The sequence below is a fragment of the Neophocaena asiaeorientalis genome, unplaced genomic scaffold, assembly GCF_003031525.2.
Source record: "Neophocaena asiaeorientalis asiaeorientalis breed wild unplaced genomic scaffold, Neophocaena_asiaeorientalis_V1.1 scaffold120, whole genome shotgun sequence".
In the NCBI taxonomy this organism is placed as follows: Eukaryota; Metazoa; Chordata; class Mammalia; order Artiodactyla; family Phocoenidae; genus Neophocaena; species Neophocaena asiaeorientalis.
In genome coordinates, this window is record NW_020185322.1 from 1,809,461 (window position 1) to 1,832,709 (window position 23,249).

Genomic DNA, 23,249 nt, shown 5'->3' on the forward strand with positions numbered 1-23,249 from the left:
TATTGGATAAGTCGGCATTTACAACAATAGGCATCGGTATTTGGCTTTATGCTAACTGACTGGATTGTACAATGCCTGTTTATCTGAATACTGCTTTGGAAATTCTGGACGACACTGAGTAGACGGTCGCCTTCTGAAGACGCAGACTCCTTGGTGGAAGCAGTGTACGGGATTCATCTATGCCTTGAGTCACGGTACTATTCCAAATAGCTCCTCTGTGCATCTCTATTAGCTAAGTTAACAGAGTACGTGCACAGAAAACTTTCAACCAATGTTTGCTGACGTATATTTTTATAAAAGTGACCAAAGCAGAGAATAAAAGGGGATTTGAATGTGACAATAACAAAGGAACGTAAGTGATCCTTTATCTTCCCATGGCAAATCACAACCAGGGGGAAAAAGCCTAGAGTGGAAATAAATTACTATTTCTTCCTAATAGCCATTGATACATGTGACATGCTCAAAGCACTGCCTGCATAGTATGTGCCTGGTAAAGTTATCATTATCATTGTCATTATTATTTTACAAAGCAAAAGGATTTCCCTGAGGGAAAAAGGAAAAGGTCCCATTCAAAAGCTGAGAGAACATACTAGAGGGAACAGCCTTTCTTGGTCACATGGGAAGTATACAGATAATACTGCTCCCGGCTTTCTCCATATATACTAACAACCCAGTGAGGGAAAACAACCTACAGAACCCAGAATTATATGTCTGCTTTTGGCTTGTCAGGCTCCAAAGGCAGCCTTTTTTTTTTTTTTACTGTAATGACACTAGCTATTTACATTTCTGTTACAATCGGATGGTACACTAGAGGGGAGAAGTCAAGCAGTGAAACCATTTAGTCCTGGCAAAAAATAAAATAAAATAAATAAAATAAAATATTGCAGGAAAATTAGATTACTCTGGGTGGAATTCTATGAGGGGAGTTGGAGTCTGTTATGGTGATTAAGTCATCATTTCTGACAGATTACTCTAATCGGCTGTCAAATAGCATTCCCCAACCCCATCTGTAACTTGGCGTCCTCGCTACTCAGCCTACGTTACCTTCTGTATATAGAACACATACAAACAAGAGGAGGTAGGGCCCGGCATTTACCACACTCATTAGCTATAATTCGGTTCTGTGTTTTCATACTAAATAATAACACGAGCTTCCATTTTGCTTTATTTATTCTTAAAATGAGAAGAAAAATGAATAGGCTCAAAATAGGAGGCATGGAACGTGCATGAAAAATCGCTGTCATAACAAAAAGCAAGCGTAAGGCTTTTCGAAGCATTGCTGTTTAAGAAGAATGTTAATCCTTTATTAGTTTAACTTTTCTTGGAACTATGATATTACTTAGAGAGGTAAATCTATGACACTTTTTAAACCTCTTGTCAGATTTGGTGCCTAATTAGCTGTGATTTCAGTAGAAGGTATTATTACTGTGTTTAGCAGGATTACTGTAAACAGAAAGCAATTTCTTTGATAAGATTTTGGTTCTTCCCTCTGTCACTGCATCTTTGGGATAGAATGAACAAATGATCCAATTAGTTGAGCTCCCAAATAAATATGGTGAAAAGCAAAGCGCAACTAGTTAAAACTGAACGACAGTATTTAGCTTTTCTGGAATCCTCTGTTTAGATCTACCTGTTTTAACGACAGAAGACTGGAGGATCTAGAACTACTTTGAAAATGGAGGTAAGTGGAAAGACAATGTAAGAAGAGGTGTGTAGGATGACAGCGCCGCTCAGGCAATACTAATACGAATCACAAGCGCAGCAGAAGACCACACAAGGATTTTGGGTGACGCTTAGAGCATAACCACTCCCGATTAATAAGCCAACATTTACAACATACAGATATCCTTTCTAACCATGATTTCATTCTGATTGTGGAACTGTCTTCCAAAATCAACGATGGATGCTCCAAGAGTTATTCTTCCAGATGTTACCCAGATGTTACATTAGACACGCTCTCTAATTGAGTCAGGAAAATACACACTGAAATAACAGTGCCTGACCTGGCCACGGAGGAGTGATTTAATGATCTGGTATTTCCCTTACATTTCCCATACAATGGTTCTTCAGGCCACAAACTTAGTATAACCTCGTATTTTAAGACAAATGAGTCTGGTTTAAACATAAACGGTCCTTTTGACAATAGCCTCGACCCATCATGACCACCTTTGGGCTCAGCTCGCACACGGCCCTGGCCTAAACCAGAGCCCGGCCCGCTGGGCTCGTGGTGCCTCCCTCTCCCCAACCCTGGCTGTTTCCAGATGGTCGCCGTTACCCAGTTCTCAACACCCTGTGAACTGGGGGGAAGCAAGGCCTGCAGACTGGAGAGCGGATGGCACCGCCCCTCCCTCGCTGACCGGCACTCTGGGTACAGATGCCCGTTCTGTTTAACCGGCCCTTCTGCCTGGGCCCACAGGGCCTGCAGACTCCTAGTACCCAGTTCGGAATCTTAGCCAAACTGGGAGGCTGTTTCCTCCCCCGATCTCTCCACCCCCTTCCCAGGACTCAACTCAGTTCCTGACAATTCCTGGTCCTGCTTCCTAGGATCATCTCTACTCAATTCCAGCCACACCCCTGCCTCGTCCCCATAGGAAATATCCTTTGGACAGTGAAAACTGCCCACATTGCACTTGGGTTTCGGTCATTCACTGGAAACATCGGTGCTGGGCTGAACTTGGTGCTAAAGAAGCATCATCTCAGGGATGGGAGTAGCCGCCGGGTCTGCGTTTCCAGACCCCTCATGGAACCAATACCCTGGCTAAACTGGCTTACTTTTCTGCCTCTTGGAATTCTCACTTTAGACCTGTCTCCACCAAATTTCTTTTTCACTCCGGCTCACTCAGATCCCTGCAGTGGTTGGTCTCCATGTGCTCTGGTCCTTGTCTCCCAGACCATCATACACACCACTGCCTTATTTAATCTGACGAAAAAGCAGGTGTAATCATGTCTCTGTCCTGATCAAAAACTTTCAATTATCTGCCAAATTAAATTCCAGCTCCTTGGCCTGTCTTTCAAGGAACTCCACACTTTGCCCCCAAATTACCTTTTCAGGCTTACTTCTCATCATTGCTCCACATTTCCCTTCTCTTCCAGTCAAACTGGAGAACTCCCTCTTCCCGGTACTTCTGCCATAGGCTCACCCACAGAAAGGCATCAGGACCCTTCCCGTGCATCTACACAGAGTATTTTCCTTGACAATATAACCGCTTTATATCTGTTACACAGAAACACCGATATGTCAGGTTATTAGGTTGATCATGTGAAACTGTCATTTTTGTAGCTTGACAATGGTCGAATGGTGACAGTTTCATACAGCGCAACCTCCTATATTGCATAGCAAGGAACGGTATTATCTTCATTTCAGATGACTCATAAGAAGCCCTACACATTCAGTTTATGTGGGCTACCTCCTCTGTCAGGCCTGGAGAGCTTTCCGGTAATTCATCTGCAATATTTACCAACTGTATGAGTTCGACTAAACATCAACTTGATGATGTAAAGTAACACTACCCTCTAAACCAACCGTGGAGTTGATGGGCAGCTCGTGTGCAACTCAAGACACTGTTTATCTGCTCTTAGTAGCTTGTTAAGATCAGCGATGCTTTATCCAGTAATCTCCAGTTTCCTTCCAACTCTAAGGCAAACCAAAACCACCACCACAACGCCCCTCTAACAAGCAAATCTTTAAAACCTCCGGTTCGAAATTAACTGGGAATAGTTAAGCAAACTGTATTTTATCTTGAACCTTCTGACAGGGTAGAGGCATTTCATCCAATCAACAGAAAAGCACCACTGAACTCTGTATTCTAACGCTGCCGCTACAGCTTAGTTTCTGAGTTCTGAGTTGTCTGAGTTGCTTTACCAGCCACGTTTATTAATTAGTGTCTAACATTTCCATCTCCTGCAAGTTGCAACCTCTCATAAAAAATGCATGATTTGGTTGGCTTAGGAATGACAACTTCATTTACAACAGACAAATACCATACCTCACTCAGCAGCCTCTTCCCATGTATTTATTTAACTACCTCCATGGCCTTTGGGATTTGTACTGACTAAGTGAAGGAAAGGAGATAACTAGTGTAATTTTCCTTTCTTAATGATGTTTAAGCAAAAATGATTAAATCTCTCTCTCTTTTTTTAAACAAATGAGAACTGGCTAAAAAAAAAATTCCCTACTAAAAATAGATGGCAAGTTTGAAAAAAAATGCCTTAAGGGCTATTTCGTATTACCCATGTTTAAAATGCAAATCCATTAAACATCCGAGCAAGACATTTGATATTGTTTTCAGCAGCTATATTTACTCATCTCATCTTCCGCCGTGGTACTAAACTTTGGTTGCTATTTTGCCAAATGAAGATCTATCCTCCAGCGCTGCTAATTCTTTATGAGTTTGAGCTTAATATCACTGTCTCGTTCTGATTTCCACCTTCTGTTCTAATGTGCGAGGTCATTTACCAACTTTGGAAATTACTTGTTGGCAGAGCTTAGGGAAATTATGACAGTTCGATTGTTCTATAAATACCTCACCCTGAAGCTCAGTCTTCTAAAGATCAAATTCAAGCCTTGGGCCTTTCAATATACGGCATGTGACCAAAGTTTAAATGGCAAAGGTAAACTTAGAAAGGGGATCCATGAGACAAGAATATGGGAGAAATTTATCCTAAGAGAATAAAGTAAGAACCCTTCACTGACACTCGATCTGAAATGGCAAATCTACTTTGATGGTTTCTCATTTCTCCAGACGTGCTGTACTGTATGAGGGTCTGGGAAACCCAGGCTGCTTTATGTTTGTCTTGTAGTGGAAAGAACACCTCAGAATCGTAAGGTCTGGGTTTGAACCTTGGCTTTGCCAATGCTAAGTACCTACAGTCAAACCACTTGGCCTCTTTAAGCCCCAGGGAACTCATATTCGAAGCAAGGATCATATCAGAAAACTCATTGCGTGGTTGAGTCCATGTCTCACCTTGTGCTTCTAGTTTGTAGGGCAGGGGTCTACGTGACCCAAAGGATTGCGACAGACAACCGAAGAGCTGAGACTACATACCCCTGTCCTACTTGCACCCCTCTAGTCTTTAAAGAACTCTTGAGATTGTCTGATATTGTGAGTGTCTATGAATAAAAGCTACCTCCTTGGGAATTCATTTATCCAACAAACATTGGTGGAGCTGGCGCCCATGGCACGAGGCATCACAGCGGCCTCTGAGAACATTCCTTCTCCAGGAATCTGGAGCTGCGTGTAGGAGAGACTGATACACAAGCCGTCAGGGGAACAGAATACAGCAGGTGGGAGGGTGAATTTCAGCACAGACCATAGTGGATCACAAGGCAGGAGTATTTACTTTTACCTTCCGGGAAGCCTCAGACTGTGTTCTTACAGTGGGAACACAGTGTGTAAACAGAAGCCAAAGACAGAGGAAGGGACACGGTTTGGAGTTCCCATCTCACCCTCAAGACTCAGCAGTTATGTGTGTCCATTTTTTTTCTGCCAGAAGACACAACACAACGATGTTCACACACTCCCAGAGCGGCTGAGGGAAACCTGTAGCCCCCAGCGTCCTGAAGGTAATTCCACCCATCCGCTCGCCTTCAGGAAAGCACTTGGAAGACTAATGAGTGTCGTTCTTAGAGGGATAACTTCAAAAATTCCCCTAAGCTCTTCTGTGCTTTTATTAGCTGTGATGACAACGGATAAGGCCCAGTTGACGAAGAGAGCAGAATTCCAGAGCTGCTTCTCAGGTAGAACACAGATTTCCTCACTAATTAGAAATGGGGTCCAGGAAAGCGGAGGGACAGGAAGGAGAGAACTTGAGAATGATTTCAGCTACTTGTCTTGGTTGGACCGCCCATCCATGTAGGTGACACACGAAGAGGGCCTGGCTTGTGGAGGGGAGAGGATTTCAGTTTTGGAATTTCCTGTGGGTCATTTGGATGGAACTTTCCAATTACAGACATCGAATGTCCAGGTTTGGGGCCAGGCAGAAAAGTCTTATGTCAAGGTCAAGATTTGGGATCCAGTAGCCTACAGGAGGTAGAGGAAAGCCATGAGAATGTGTGACAGTGGGAGAAAACGACTCTAGGGTGTGGTGATGTCTAAGGCGCAGTCCCTTGCTTGCCATCGTAAGTGTGTTGTTAATAATTTCTCTTCATTGTGTGATGAGGAACTGGGAAGGCACGCGACTTGAGATGCCTTTCCATTCTCTTTTACACTCAGCTCTGCTCCGATCCAGCTTCTTCAATGTTCCAAGCTTTAGGCCAGATGCAGCCTCTCCTTTCGTTTTTTTTTTTCCCCAATTTTTTTACTGTGGTAAAATACAAAGAACATAAATTTTCCATATTGACTGTTTTTAAGTCTACAGTTAAGTAGTATTAAAGACACTCATAATGTTGTACCATCATCCGGCTCCAGAACTCTTTCATCTTGTAAAATAGCCTCTCCTTTCAGAAATCAGTATTGGGCCTAGCCAGCTGGTGTATTTTTTTTCTTTCATTATTTAGAATTTTGTTAAAGTCGCAGCTCAATTTCCTCGTTCCCAGTAAAGCTTTTAAAAGTTACCTAACTGGAAATACTGAATATCTGCATTTCCCTAAAACTCAAAGAGCCTACCATGTTTAGAGGAGAGAGTCGAGATAAAATGCTGACGCGTACGCCCCAAGAATCCGAACTATAACATCTGTCCCACCAAATGCTGCCAAAGAGACTGAAGGTCACCGTTCATTACGAGACCTTGGGATGCTATTCTGGGAGCTGGGCACCTGGCACAGTCGCCTTTGAAAGACCTGCGTCCTACTGGAGCCCTGACTTGTATGCAGCGTGTTCTCTGTTTTCCTTTTCCCATCCGTGACTGTGAGTGGCTTTCACCTGTGATGCAAATGATGAAGAATACAAGGGTGTGTCCTTAAAATCAATACAGAGAACTTCTCCTTGACCTACCTCATCGGGGCACCTCTCAGGAGGTGTGACCAGATTGTCTCAAGGATTGAAACCTCCTCAGCATTGTTTTCCTCTCCTTCCCAAAGGATAAGAGAAGTTCATGGTTAGTCAACTGGGTTACTGGCTTCTTTCCAAGACCAAGGGTGAGGGGGCTCAACTCATGGGACTCAGGGAGCAGTGAGCACCGGTGAGAAAACAGTAAGGGTTATGAACCTCCAAACTGCCTAATGAAGAAGCAGAAGCTGGGTTTTTGTTGTTGTTTTTTTTTTTTTTTAGCTCAAATCTATTAATCCAGCTCTAATCAGACTGAAATATAAAGATGGGTAGAAGAAGGTGAGCACGAAAGAGCATATATCAACTGTATACAAACCCAGCTGATGGGAGTTCTTCTTCAAGAGCTAGTCAGTTGCTAAACACAAACAGCACAAGGTGTGTGTGGCAGGTCCAGAGGAAGCCTGGTGGTTTTCCTCTCACATCGCATGTTCTCCTTCTGGGTCGCCTTTTCTGTTCGGGTCTAATACACCGTCAGCTGGTGTTGCACCAAACTTTTCTTCCTCTGGGCACCTCCCGTCCTGTCCCACCTGCTTCCCTTCCTGCCTGGCTCCTCTCTCCACTCTCGACTGCTTCTTTGGCCAACTTCGGGAAAGGCTGGCCGTGGGTTTCGTTTTACGTAGCAACAAGTGACCCTGTGCGTACAGACTGCTACCTAGGATGTTCGAGGATTAGGAATAAGCCCAAATGTGAAAGACGTCTCCAGATTTGTAAGAAGTATGGTTGGAAAACAAGAACTCACTCAAGAGGAAATCTCACAATGACTCTGTAGGGAAGATGACCTTCCTTTTAAGCCCCCCGAAGTGTAGAAACGTACAGGTACACCGAGGTACATAAAGCACCTCTTATTAGGAGACAGTCTACTCTACCCTAGCGTTCGGGTGGTGGTTACACTTTGTCTCTCAGGCTTATCAAGAGAAACAGCAGAGCAAGCACTCTGCTTTCCTGGGAAGGCATTTCAAGTCCACGAATGATGAAGCAGCAGGGATTCTACGAGACTATGGTTCCTGTGAGGTGGGGCCGGGCTGCCGAGTATTACAGATTAACTCTTGGTGGCAGAAATCGCTCTTCTTGCTTCAGAATAGAACTAGGCTTAAGACAGCACCCACTGCACTCGTCCCCTTCCAGTCTGGGATGCATGAATTCTGTGTAAGTCTCATTCATGGGAGATTTTCCGGCAGGTCTTCGAGTGTTGATGGGATAGAAAAATACAGGTGCCCGGAAACATGGATGCTGGAGAACAAAGGATCCCCTCCGCTGGCCAGTGACCTCTCTGTCTCCTTCTTCACCTGTCCTGGACAGTCATGTCATCCTGATGCCCCCAGGACTCAGATGAGCAAACAGATCAGTTCAGCACAGACAAGAGGTGTGCGTGCACACATATCCAGAGCATCTTAAAGGGAACTGCGATAGATTCCCAGAGCAGCACGGGTGCGGCTTGTTCCCACCAGTGAGTAAGCATCAAACTTTACATACTATGCAAATGCATCATCCGGGGATCTAGTTTAGATGCCGTTCTGGGGCGGCGCTGGAGCGCATTTCTGACACGTTCCCAGATGATGGCCATGCCACTGGTTGATGGACCACACTTTGAGTAGCAAGGCTATGCTGTACCTGTGGGAGGATAACCAGCCCGTAAGGGTGCTCCCAGGCATCCGGATGGACAATGGAAGGAGGAAACAGTTAATCGCCACCACCCGTCCCAAATCTGCCCGTCGCTGGGAGAACTTTAAAAACACTGATGCTGGGCTCCCCGCTTCGAGAGATTCTTACTCAGTTTGCCTGAGATGTGGCCTGGGCATGTGTAGTTTCAAAAGCTCCCCCGGGAGGATGTGCTGTGCAGCCAGGGTTACAAATCACTGCCCCAGCTGTAGATGCAAATGGACTTAAAGGTTAAGGACTTTCCTTTTTCTTCTTCCATTCTTTATAAATTCATCTCATTCATCTATCATTTTAGGTAAATGGCCAGGAAGAGTATTATCTAATCTGTCTGGGTCTTTCTCAGAGAACGGAAAGGAGAAAAGGAATTGCCATGTTCAGTCACCTCATACCACAGACTGTAATCCACGGACAGACTGGTAATCTGGGCTCTGAATTTCTGACTCTTTAAAATGTTCTTAGCATCATCTGGGAGAGGAGTTCTGGGGACATGAGGTGCTGAAAAGAACAATGGGGGCAGAGCTGGGAGACATGAGTTGTCCCACGTCCACCGCCAAGCATCTGTGTGACCTTCCTAACCTCTCTGGGCTTCAGTTTCCTCGACCATAAAGTGAGAGGGTTGGACAGTGTTGTTTCTAAAAACGCTTATGATCAGATCTGGTCTATTTTCCTCCACATGCCCTGTGTTCCTCTGCTGACCCAGAGAACAAGAGTCAAATAAACAGAAAGCGACTGAAATTCGCCATGGATTTCCTAGGTTTGTGGCTCTTACTTTTATTTTCCTTACTAATGAGAGTTTTTGTCAATGACCTCCAGGGGTTTTATGTGGCAACTCTGACTCAGGAGAGATTTAAGTAACTTGGTGATCAAGATTCTCTGCTAAATGACTCAACAGTGTCTGTGAGATATTTTTAGGGGCTGTGATTATGGTTAATGCCTCCATGAGCAGAAGAAATGTAAGCTAGAGCTCACCGAAATCTGGGCTAACACTCCTCTTACTCTTTCAATGATAGCTTATAAATATTAGTAAATCATAAACCAGGTATTAGCAATGGATGAAGGTGACAAGGAGAAGCTCACCTGAGATTAGGTGCCAGCTGTCTTTCCCATCTAACCTGCATCCAGCTCAGGTGGAGGAGGGAAATTATTAGCCATAAGAGATATTCACTGATTTGTCACAGAGATTTTCTCGAATAGCCACAGCTACTTAAACTTCCTTGGGTTGAGAGTGACGGACTTCGAGTTGAAAAGGCAACCAGAGTGAGAAAACAAATTATTACTCACTGTCTAATTATTTACCTAGTATTGTATCATTAACATGAGCTCAGCCATATATAAAAGCCCTTGGCACTGTGCCCAAGACGGAGTGGTCAATAAATGTTCACTATTACTATGCTTTTTATCAATTGAACATTGATTATTTGGTTAAAATTATCTAACTTCTGAAAGCCAATGAAAAATATCAGGCACATAGACAAAAGGTTTACCTAACCAAAATTTGCTAGCAACCTACTCCTCCTGGGGTTCTAACAACTACGGGTCTGACTTTACACCTAAGATGTAGGATATAGGCAAGGACACCAATGAATTTTCTCTTACCTAATCCACACAACTTGTTGACCGTTCGTCAAATGTACCCTGGACCCCATACACTGCTTAATGTGAAACATCTGGCACGGTTTCCTGGACTGTATTTAAATATCAATATATGCTCTTCTGAAGAAATGACGATACAGTCTATGTATGGGCAAGTGCATAACACGTGGAATTGGACAGCCTGAAACATACCCCATGGACCTTCCAGGGATGGAGGTGAGTTTCCAGGGAACCTGTTCTTTGCTCTTACATGGTCCTTCCTGTCCCTGATGGAGGACAGTAACGTAGAAATATTGGTGGCCTAGAGAGCATAGAACTCCTGGTCTCAGAACACCACGCGTCCAGGGTCACACGCTCCCATGACCAAGACAGCAGCAGAGGTGACAAAAGTCTAAGCCTGTACAATCATCCACTCAGCCACATTCTTACCAACACAGAACGCACAGCGTGATGACTGGACAGAATTAACCACATAAACTGCCTTAATATCTTCAACGATCCTTCAGCCTTTGATCCTAACTCGCCTCTTGACAAAGGATGAGCACGGAGCAGATGACTGGATGGGGACAGAGGGAGAAGGACATCTGAGCCCCCCGGACCCATGGCAAAGCATCCGCTGACCTAGTCTCCTGCCCTCAACTTGCCGTGGCCAAGAAGACAGCAGTGACTGTCCGGTGAGGCTGCTCAGGGAGGATGTACAACCCTATCCGTGGCTGCATATTTAAGTGCCCTTGTGTGTGGGGTGGCGGGGTGGGGGGGGAGTCTGGTCCCTCGTTTTCAGAAGCAGAGGATCCAGATGCCTGGATGGTTTTGCAGACTTCGCCCCCCACCCCAGACCCTGGTTTCTCATGCATAAAGTAAGAGGCTAAGTCTGATTGTTCCATAAAGGCCCCCAGGTCTCCTCGGGGCCGCAGGGTGGGGGGAGGGAGGCTGGGCTGGAACCCCTCCGAGTTGCTTCCCACGGCCACAGCCTGCTGCCTCATGCTTTGGGCGGCACGTAATAGGGTTTATGCTTAATCTTCGGAGATGAGCCCAGGCCCCCACCTTTCCTCCCCGCTTGGACGTGGAGCCCGGAGATGGGGGAGGGCGGAGAGGCCAGCTGGATGGAGACAGGACATTAGAATGCAGATTACGGATTGGGACCAAGAGCCTGGGGATGCAGATAAAGAAGAGAACCCTAATAACCTGAATGTTAATGAGCGGATGTTGGTAAAGCTACACTCCTCTGGAGAAAAGTGTTGCATTTATAATCATTTTGCAAAGTGCTTGCTCTTACCATAACGACTGCCTCTGATCTGCGGCTCCCTCTTGGAGGGCCTGGTGCCAGTCACCTGGTACCCGGGTTACCAGCAAAGCCTGCCTCGCCTGCCCACTGTTTCAGGGGACCTTGGAGCCCCAACTCGCGGCAACAGGACCGACTTGCAGATGGGGCGCCTGGCGGCTGCTGGGGAAGGAAAGCCCGGGCCCAGGCACTCTGGCCCTTAGGTGAGATCGCCGTGCGGCACGGCTAGCAGGAGAGCTGAGGCTTCAGATCTGTTTCCAGGACAGTTGCACGGGGAGCCACGGTGGTCATCCGGAGCTTATCAGTGAAGCCATGGACGGGAACACACTTCCTGCTGGAGGTCCCCTGAAACGGGGCTTAGGACCTGTACGCCTCTGCCCTGGCCAGTGGGGGGCAAAGTCTACAGGTGCCAGAGATGTTGGTCTGAATCTGACCGTCAGCTCCCGGCTACCAGCTGTACAACCCTGGACAAGTCACTCCCTTTCTCTGAGTTTCAGCTTCCTCACCAGCAAAGGGGCTGGATGACACATGCCTCGTGGAGCGGCGGTGACAAGGCAAAGTATACATCCCGAGAGCCTCCACTGGGGGCCTGAGACCTGGGCCGCTGACAAAGAGTCGTCACCTTGTACTGATTTTCCCTGTTACGCTGTGTTGGCCCCTTGAGTCACGCACCCTGCTCCCTCCGAGGCGCGGAGCATCAGGCCAAAATCCCCGTCAGGAGGCCAAGCTTTTGGGGAGGCTGACCGACTGTGACCTCTAATTCTGGTTTTCTCACTGCTGTGCCAGGGGAGGGCAGAGAAGTTAATTTAATCTTCTGGAGCCTCCGTGTCCTCCGTATAACAAGGTGAATGCTATCGATACATCACCCAAAATGCTTTTAGGAGGGAAAACAAATAAACAGCAGAAAGCCATCTACAAACACAGGCTCACTTATCCATGTGGACTGGCGACAGTGCCCAAACAGATAAAGGAAATCCACCGGTAATCCTGGAGCCTCGTTAGGCTGAACACCCTTGTCAAACCAAGGCCGGAAGCAAGGAATCACACCGACTTGATGGCATTCATTGCCTCCCCTTTCCTTTCTCTGTTCCCTGGCGGAAGAATCATGATTGCTGAGCTCCCTGCTGGCTCTCAACCAGAGGGCAGAGGGAAGCAGACGTGCCGAGAATCTCAAGGTGGAGCGTCACACCTTGGACGGTCCAGATGTGTCTGTACCAAGTCCTCTACAGTCACTAAGCCGCACCTGAAGCGAGTCAAGTCAGAGACATCTATCTACCTCCCGCCTATCTATTTACTTACCTATCTATCTAGATAGGTTTTCTTCAATTCAATAGGCCACCAATGTAGCCAATGCATAGAAGGCCAAGAACACTTTCTCAAAACTGGAAAGGACTCTAAGAATCATTCCAGTCCAACCACTTCCTTTCTTTGAATGAAGAAAGGACGGACTCTTGAGTGTTCTTAAGTGCTGGTGGAAGAAGGGGTGGCAGCGCGAATATGCGTTCTGAGTACTGATGGGAGGTATCGACGGCCAGGAACAATCAAGATGACAAGAGAGAACAGCGGTCACGGTGCCCCTTTCTGCAGCCTCCCACAGGTGCTGCCTCTTCATCCTTTCATCTCGGTGACTTGTGGGTAGTGAGAGCAGGAATGATATGGTCCTGAAATATTTATTATCAGAACAACTTTAATAGCTTATGTCTGAATCCTAATGATGCTTCCTGAGCACCTGTGTACTGTGATGGTCCATGGCTACAACAAGCAGAGGACACATGAAGCTTCTGTCCCTGCCCCCCTCCCTCCCAGTGGCTGGTCTGCTTCCCTTGCGCCCAACCAGACCGGATCCGGCCCAGCAGTGGAGCTCCAAGGCTCCCTCTTATGCCGGCCTCCCTGGCTCCAGCTCAGCCACTCTCTATTTCTTGGTGGCTGGGGAAGGACCTTGGGGCTCCTGGCCGAACTCTCTCCACACCTCCCCACTTCATACACTTTTTGGTGGCCCAGAGTTGGAGGCTCTGAACTGGCCAGCCCACTTCCACTGGACAGTCTCCTGAGCTGGGCTCAGCTCACAGGTGAAAGAGTCAAGCTCTGTCCGCACGCTAGTCATATTTTGGGTGATGCGTTCTCACGGAGACTGCATACTCTAAAGACAGAACTTGGACCCTTTTCCAACTTTATTTTCTAAAAATTCCCCCTTTCATCTGACTGTCGTAATCCTTTCCTCTGCGATTCCATCCAGACCTTTAGTCAAATTCATGGCTTTTCCCCACATTCTTCTCTTGAATGAAATCTTACCAACCTGGTGGGAAATGAGATCTGTTTAAGTGAACCAAATATTCCCAACTGAATCTTGACATATCACAGAGGGATGGTAAACTCTGAACTCTAACTATGACTTAATTTTGCCGTTGTGCCATCCATCCCCTCGTGCCTTCACTTGTTACTGTGAGAGACCAACATTCCTTAAGCCACGACACAGGTGACAACGCACATCTGGCCAGGCGCCCGTGCTAGGTCACACGAGGGCTGGCTCTGATAAGCCCTCAGAACCGTCCTATTAATTAGGTTTTTGAGACTAGGTATTTGAGACTATGTTACTTGCAGAACAAAACTGGAAGGCCTTCCACTGAGTTCTGTTACCAGAAAGGGGTGCAGCTGCTCCTAGTTTAACCCTGGGCTGCCCGCCTCAGCCATTTTCAACTCACCACCACTAAGGACCCCGCATGAGTCTTCTCCCTTAGGCTTCCTTGTCTTGAGAGGGCCATATTTTAAAAGTAACTGGTTTTGCATTTTATACCTAAAACTGGTTTTTCATTGTATACCTTTTATATCAAAGCCATACATCAGTAAGTGCCAATCAAAGTTACTGAACTGTCTGCCAGTCCAAAGCAGAGGTGCCCACTATTCGGGTGGCATTGTAAAACTTTACGGTGGGTGAAATGGACAGTTTCCAACTGCCTTTTTAAAAAAAACATTTTATTGGAGTAAAGTTGATTTACAGTGTCGTGTTAGTTTCTGCGGTACAGCAAAGTGAATCAGTTATACATATACATATATCCACTCTTTGTAAAATTCTTTTCCCATACAGGTCATTACGGAGTACTGATTAGAGTTTCCTGTGCTCTACAGTAGGTCCTTATTAGTGATCTATTTTATATATGCCAACGGCCTCTTATGAAGCACTAAAATATACTTTTTCAGATCCCCTGGGATTGGCCAGCAGACTGGGAAGCACCAGGCCACAGATTTCTTCCTCCCTCCAACTTTCTCAGGTCTAAACCAACGAGCTGACCAGCAATCCTGCCACACCTGGCTGAGACCCATTTGGGGCCGGTGCTACACCCTAAGCCCTTCTTCACACTGGCCTGGCTCCGCAGGTGGGTAGGGGCTTCTGCGCCCACCCCCTCCCAGGAGCCCCTCCACGGCCGCACGGTGGCGCTCGCCACCACAGGCCTTTAAAAAGTCATCTTAACAGCAAAGTAAGTTTACGTTTGTTGAGCTTGTATTTCTGCAGGACTGAGTATCAGGGTAAAAGAACACAGGCACAGCAGGGAAATAGCTGCTTCGGGGCAGTCCTAGAAGGCCAAATATTTCAGCCCTGGCCAAATTCTGCAAAGGTAAATCTGAAGAATGTACACCCAAATCAAGGTGTCCTGATTTCTTCCCCAGCAAATACACTTTATCTGTTGGGCTGCTACCCAAGAAGACTTCATGCCTACAGAAACTGTCAAGTGGAAACAACGTCTTACAAGCCCATTTTTTTCAGGGGCTCAGAAAGCTTTACATACATTATCTCATTCAGCACCTACTCGTCTCTTAAGAAGGTGGAAAGGCAGGGATTACCACCATTAAATGACAGTTGTCAAGTGCCCTCACACATGCGCTATGAATCAGCCATGATCCTGAATCGAAGCAAAAACCAACCAACCTGCCAACGTGAAGAATTATACAGTTCATGAAGTCAAAGGTCAGAAAGGTGACTACATTGCAATGAAGAGTATGTGCGCAGGCCAAACACAAGATGAGATTTTCTGCTATGTCTTCCTGTATCTATTTGACTGAACTGACATCCACATGTGGACGCGTGTCAATGCTTACCTATCCTGTAGGTATACAGAGATATACGTAATATATAGATCTCTATACGTGAAACAAACTATCATTATATACACATGGAATCACAAATCTACACGTATCTTACATTTTGGAGCGTTTGGGCAAAATGATCATTTTTGGAATAAAACTTGACTCCTCTACAAGTATTTTATTCAACTAACTCACTCAGGCATTAAATAACCAAGAGTTATTTATTAAACATCAAACATACATAAGCACACTGGCTGGCTTTGTTTTTTGAAGATTTAGTTATAAATATCACGGTAGCTACTGTAGTCCCCAGTACGTAGGACGGTGCCTGGCAAACCATAAAAATGCAATAAATATTTGCCGAATGAAGGTATGAATATCGGTAACGTCCTACACGGCACATGAGTTTGAGGACTCAAATCTGTTTGGAACGATGTTTTGACTTTTATTTTTCCTAACAATCTTTAAAATTTTTTTAATGATTTAAAAAAACTTTTCATTTGATTAAAAAAATTGAAGTATAGTTGATCTACAATGTTAAGGGAGGAAAGGACTGGGAGTTTGGGATTAGCAGAGGTAAACTGTTATATATAGGATGGATAAACAACAAGGTCCTACTGTATAGCACAGGGAACTATATTCAATATCCTGTGATAAACCATCATGGAAAAGAATATAAAAAGAAGAATGTCGGGCTTCCCTGGTGGCGCAGTGGTTGAGAGTCCGCCTGCCGATGCAGGGGACGCGGGTTCGTGCCCCGGTCTGGGAAGATCCCACATGCCGCGGAGCGGCTGGGCTCGTGAGCCATGGCCGCTGAGCCTGCGCGTCCAGAGCCTGTGCTCTGCAACGGGAGAGGCCACAACAGTGAGAGGCCCGCGTACCGCAAAAGAAAAAAAAAAAAAAATGAAGAATGTCTATATGGGTATAGCTGAGTCACTCTGTTGTACAGTAGAGATGGGCACAACGCTGTAAATCAACTAACAATTTTAAATAAAAGGAGCCTGAGGAAAAGCACTTCTTTTTGATTCAAATGGGATGGTTCGGGGGAAATTTCCATGACATGAAGAGATGGGGTTTGAGAGATTTTTATGACAGAAATAATAATGATGATGATAATGATAAAATAATCATCATGGCTCTGAGAGCAAAGGCATTAAATACATATTAATAATCAGAAGAGGTGGTTCAGAGTAAATGAGTACCTCAAAAAGCATTACAATGGGCAAACTGAATTTGGTCCCAGTGAGAGCCTTTGCTGTTCTGCTGAAAGAAATTAAGCCCTAGCATTCCTCTCTTAGAGGACACAGGAGAACCATTCCATGGAGAGTTGTGTTAAAGGCTGCCGGGGAGGACTGCCGACCCACACAGGGCCAGCCAGGAAGGGGGTCATTCACGTCATGTGGGTGAACACACGTGGCCCAAGAGGCCATTTTATTTACAGCTTCTTCCTGCTGGATCAGGCCCATTTGTCTTTATCTCTCAAGTCTGTGTGTCGTTCCCATCTGCCACTGCTAACACGGAGTGCTCTAAACAAATGTGCTCTTAGGGCTGTAACTCCTTAATATAAAGTGCATTTAATAAACCTGGTAGTGACTCTAAAAAGAAAGGAGGAAGGCAGACTCGGAGAAAATGGCTGGAAGAAATTTGCAGTTAATATTTTACAAGACATTTGGATTCTGATTCCTCCTTGCTGTTAAAGTTTAAGAGCTTTTTCAAACCTGTATTCCTCTCTTGTTACTACATCCTTAATTAAATTAATTTATACGGTGAATGCTCTAACGATACTGCTGGAGATTTTCAATCAAAAAGCCTTATTGCTAGAGACAATGTGTGTGAAGACCTTGAAAAAAAGAATGGCATAAGGCCTAGTGCTGTCACTGGCACAGGGCTATTTGGCCCTGACATCTGATTACTGAAGAGATCGTGGTAGTTTTCCCGTGCCTCCGCTGAGGTCGTTATTTTATTTTTTAATTAAGCTAAATTAGGTCAGTGAGAACAAAATGAATCTTGCAAGTTGCCTTCACAAGGGTTTTCTCTCTCGGAAACACAGTGGCAGACGATGATGTTTCTACTGAATAATTCTACCGGTGAGGTTGTGCCTGCCTGAAACCCTAAACAAAGGAAGCTATCTCTTAGCCTGATGGGTTACGTCGTCAAAGGACGGGCAATCAAGATTTGTCCAAGAACGCAAATGGCTCAGCTGTGGAGCAAGTCTAACCAGTTGGTAGCAAGGCCAATGGTTCGTCAGGCTCTGCTTTCTGTGCAGACACGGTCACAGACTCACTAGGGATCTCAAGGGCGCGTGTGCGACCGTATAGCTTTGCCGCCTGGCACACAGCAGGCACCGATTATCATGAGTGATTTGTTAACCTAATGAAATGTCAGTAATAAATTAGGCGCCGTGCCTAAGATTTGATCTGTTGCGTATGTGGCAAAGAGCATGATCAAACCAGGGGAAGGCCCTCCCTACCCTCCGAAGCTCATTTCTTGCTCCCTGTGTTGAGCTCCTGAATTTTCTCCCTTAATTTCTAATAGTGTATTTCTAGGATTTATGTTGAGCACTTCAGAGGATGTAAGACCCAGCGTCTTTCTCAGTCACATGGTAAGAGACAGGCTTGAGAAATGCGTCCTTAATGCCTTTGCACTGCTAAGTAAGGCGCAGATGCTTTGCCCTATACCTCACCACAGAAAGGGTCTCTATAATCCACACATGACATGGGAGGAAGGGTGCCTTTATATAAAAATCTGAGAGCAGACACATCCAACTGCATAAATGAACAGCCCATCAGGTTTTCTTCCTCTCCCATACTAACCAAGTTCCTTCTCTCAAGAACGATAAGTCTCTCAACACTCACCAAGTTTGGTTGCGTGATGAAAAGTTCCATTATGACAAAACATATCAACTGCAAAAGAAAATTAAATAGGGGGAAAAAACCTCCAACCAAACACGCAGCACTATTTGATCTTGTTTTAAACAGAAAGTTGTGGACGCTTTAGAAAAAAAGGCAGCAAGTGCATTTTTAATGGATTTTATCCACAGGAGAAATGATTACAACCAGGAAAGCTTTAAAGTGTCAGCTGGTGATGCATTTTTCTTTATCCCTTTTATTTTTATTCAGAAAGAAATTGAAGGCATATGGCAAAGTGCATCATTAATTTCTTATTAATTTCATAATATGAAGGCTACCAGTTAAAATAGTAGTGTTACAACTTTAAATTACCGAACTCACTTGGTATTTAATGAGAGATTTAGCACAGCAGGGATTCTGTTAAATTAAGTTGTTCCTTCACATCACAGTGGGAAAACAGGTGTATACTGGTTTAGAATTATGGAAATGTTGACTAATTCCAAGGCTTGTAATCAAACAGAAAGGCACCCTGTAATATTTTTTTCCCCAAGAATATGCATTAATCTTTTATCTGGTCCCTTTTCTTCCTGCCCACCAAAGCTCCCAGCTGATAGGAAACCACTTTCATGTTCTTCCTGGAGCTGTTAAGGGTGATGCTGATCAGATAAAGCAATACATAAATGCAAGATGTGGAACTCCGTTCCCATGCGCCTAATTTGGGATGGCAGATGTAGGAATACTGTGTGCACTGTGAAGGCTAGGAGCTTACAAATCACACCTGACTTCTCAAAATCTTCATTTAACCCACCTCAAGTAATTGGGCATAGGAAATTGAACTGGATAAAAAGAAAGCCGAAAACAATCCACAAACCATCTTTTCCAACCCCAGATTTCTTGTCCTTAATAATGGGTTTCCAGAATCACCAGCCCTGACTTCTGCATGCAGAATTTTTAAGGCGAAAAAGAGACATGGGCAACAATTTTTTTTTTTTAATACAGAAGATGCTATTTGTTTGCTGAGAAAAGGGTCAGAGTAAGATGTCCCAAATGGGAGCAAACTCATCAGTCATTTGTAGGTTTTTCAACATGGCCCATTCATCAGATTACTTCTGGGTTTCTAGGGAGCATCTTCACGTATGAAAATTGCGTGTTAAGAGCTATGTCCCTCTCCTAGTGCAGGTGGTGAACTCAAATTAACCAAGCTCTGCATTAATTTAAAATAGGACGTGATGTGCCTCTATACACCCTAAACACCAAGTAACAATTTATCATCAAGTAATTTTTTTAAACATACCTAGAAGGGATTTTGTACACTAATTACTGTAAAGTATTTCTTTCTAAAAGAAGGAATACCAAGTGGGTTTTGGGGTGGATTAGGAGCCTGGGAAATAAAAAAATTTTCTTCTACCACTGCCAGTAAATTTTAACTTGGTTGCTTCGTTCAATAATGTAACCTAACGCTGCAACCTCCTAGAATTTACGTTGGAAAAATTCCATTTATACAGAGAATGAAGCTGAAATGATACTTAAAAAATCATCAGGCAAAGCACTTAGACCCAGTAAAATCTCCGTTACTGAAAACCACCTTAGAAGTTTCAGGGAGAAGTAGTTAAATTGAATTGGGAGGGAGAATTCTGGTATCACACTTGCTTTTCTGAACCACTGTCTCTCTGATTTGCTCACACAAAAAGGGGAAAACCAAAGTGGTGTGATTTGAGACCAAGGTTCGTAACTTGTCACTTTTTTGTTATTACGAAGCTAATGTTTTGAAAACCTTCTACTGACTGTCTTGTCACTAAAACATTACACAATTTTCAATTGCGCTAAGGTGAATTAAACAAATGCTATCTTTTCTGGGGGTGACGGTATCAAATGACTTGTGTACATAGGTTAGCACGACAGATGAATGATAAAAAGTTAGAATTATACGCTGAAAACATTAGGGACATCATGTTATCTTTCTTTTACTATTATCAAACCAGGTTTCAATAGAATCATTAACACAGCACTGATTACCAGAGGTTCTTCACTATCACCTACACAAATCATTATGCTATTAAACTAACTCATCCCTGATATTTGAGTCAACAGGGAAGATATCCCGACAGCACAGAGAAATTTATACCAGCATATACTAGATAAAACTGTCACAGCCCCCCAGAAATCATGTATTCTGATGAAGTAGCTATAGCCCACATCAGTTCATTTCTAGTGAATGGTACCAAGCATCCAAAAGTACTGGGAAGGAAATGGAAAAAAATTGTAAGCTTTGTATTTTCTGTTCTCTATCGACATGAAGCCGCAAATTGGGCATTAAAACATTGACTTTGTTAACCACCATTGACTGTTTAGAGACCATTAGGAGGTTGAATATTACGGCTGTGCAGGGTACATTTTTGTCCTTTCAAAAGAAAAATCTAAGGACTAAATTTGAAAAGAGGCTCCTGGTGAGTAAAAGCTTTTCCTTTTCCATTTGCTCCTCTCGTGCGTGTGTGTGTGTGGAGTTTCCCCCCGTTTTGAAATTGCAGCCCACCCAGTCCTCTTTTCAGCCACTGCGAGCCAGTGGGGTCACTCCGATTTTCTAACCGGGGGACATACTCTCTGAGAGGTCTTTCTGTCAGCGGTAATGCCAGTGTTTCTTGAGGGGCTGGCCAGCTGCTCTGGCTGCTGCAGGGGGGACGGGAGGTGGGGTCAGCACACCCTCCTCAAAAGCCCAAAGTCATTTTTGGCACTAAGAGCCCATCACTAGAACCTTCAGTTGAAAGGACCATTTTCAAGCAATAAAGTGATTTTGGTACAAAAGTAAACCGACTCACCCCAGGTAAAGTTTTAATATTGTGCAGTGCATTCTGGGCCTCAAGTGCAGCTTTTCTTGTATAAAATGTTACGAAACAACAACCTACAGAGAGAAATGAAAAGGTTTTAGAAATTTCTGTGAATGCTTTGCTTCGATATAATGGAGACTGGGGCGAACGAGTCATCTACTTAAAAGGATGCACAATTTAAAAATAAGTGCACGGGAACAGTAGTAACAGCTCAAGCGTTTACACAGCGCCTTTCATCCTAAATCATATTTATTAGCTTCTCCCCACTTTGGGGAGTCAATTCCGAACTGTGCACCAGCTACGGGGAATCCAGCTGCTCAGGAACGAGGGCGGGAGGTGGCGGGTGGGTTGATAGTGGGACTGGCGGTGCACCCACGGCACCCAGAGAAGTGCTTAATCACAAGCACAATGGCAAAAACATACATCGACTATCATTTTCTTAAAGAATATCTCTAGAACGTCACCCTTTTAAAACACTTTCTCAACTCCAAGGTTTAGACAGCTGGATGATAAGCTCCCCAGGAGCTGGGATTGTGCTTTATTCTTTTTAACTTCCACCACAGTACATAATGCAAAATTCCATACATGAAACACGCAGTGTTTGTTCGCTGAAATGAAAGACTCTATTTTAACCAGTTGAGAAAGTAAGCTATGATGCAGTGGGCATATGCTGAAACATGTTTGCAGACTCTGTCCCGTATACTAAATACGGCTGTGGTATGTCAACTGGTAACCTCTTGACTCCTCGTTTCTCAGAGCTGATGGGAGTCCAGGCTGAAGGCCCCTCCAAGAGAGACCGGCATGTACCCTCTTCCCACCCAACTCCCTCCACCAAAGAAAATGGTCTTGAAAACTGTTTACATTCCTTCTGCATTCTAAAGGATGGCTGACCCCCTTCTTCAACCTGTATCTAAATACACTGGTTAACATATGTGGTTAGACCAGAGGAAGATACCGGTTAATTATCTATTAATTAGCATATAGTTTCTTAGCACGATCAGGCTTAGAAAAAAGGGGGAAAAAATTTGGAAATTAGAAAAAAAAAAAAAAAGATGCTGCCTCTGACCTGGGCTGCCTTGGATGAGTTGGGTTGAAAAAAAAAAAGCAGAGCGATGCAGTCACCCAGATTGTACATATTTCACCCTGGTCCTTATCCTAATGCTTGGAGAGGTGGAGAGAGCCTTGAGAGGTCCTCAAACGCCAAGTACAGCAAGTGGCATGAGAGAAATTCACAGCACCAAGGCATCAACATTGGTTCTATTCAGGGGAATGACGTAAGTAAGACCAAGAACAGAAGAAACGTGGCACAGCTGGAGAGCAGGAAGTTGGCACCACAAACCATCAAAGGTTCAAAATCATACACGGGCATCTACTTTTCAAAACAAAACTCATTCAAACGAAGAAAATAAAGTACAAAACCATCCATACAACATTCCAAAATGCATATGCTTCCTCCTTATCTGGAAAAAGGAAACTTGGACCCTTGTTGTCAAATACTTGGTTTCACTGGAGTCTACTGAGATTAAATATGTAAGACCTCCACCTCCTGGACAAAGGAGAGTATGATCATAGCTCCTCGGCATTTAAAAAACTCCATGCCTCCAAGGATCAGAAACTCTTAAAGTCTATCATTTGCATGATGGAGGGATACGAAAATTATGAAGTGTCTTTAAAGAATCACAGATAGACAGAGTGTTCCTTTTTATATGAGCTTCCCACTTCAGCTATTTGAGTTCTTTGACCAGAGTTCATTTGGCCATACTGCCAGGTGGTAGATTTTTTTCCTGAACTGATCAAATTAATGTGTGATTTCCAGCTTCAATGGCATAACCTAAGCCCAGAAAAGCTATAGGAATTGCTTCAAATCAAGGAATGATTTTAAACAGCAGAGTCAAGTCCCAGCTTCCAGTATCCATCGTAATCACTTTAAGAGGAAGAAAAATTATATTCCCCTAGGCTTGATACAGAAAGA

At 44.5% G+C, this 23,249-nt stretch overlaps 1 protein-coding gene across 1 annotated transcript in view; it reads right to left on the bottom strand.

The window, feature by feature from the left end:
• CELF2 (CUGBP Elav-like family member 2) overlaps positions 1–23,249 on the bottom strand; it is a 301,941-nt gene that overhangs the window by 93,961 nt on the left and 184,731 nt on the right. The window contains 1 exon segment of the mRNA XM_024734179.1: positions 21,269–21,351. Coding sequence (XP_024589947.1) covers positions 21,269–21,351 — 83 coding nt within the window.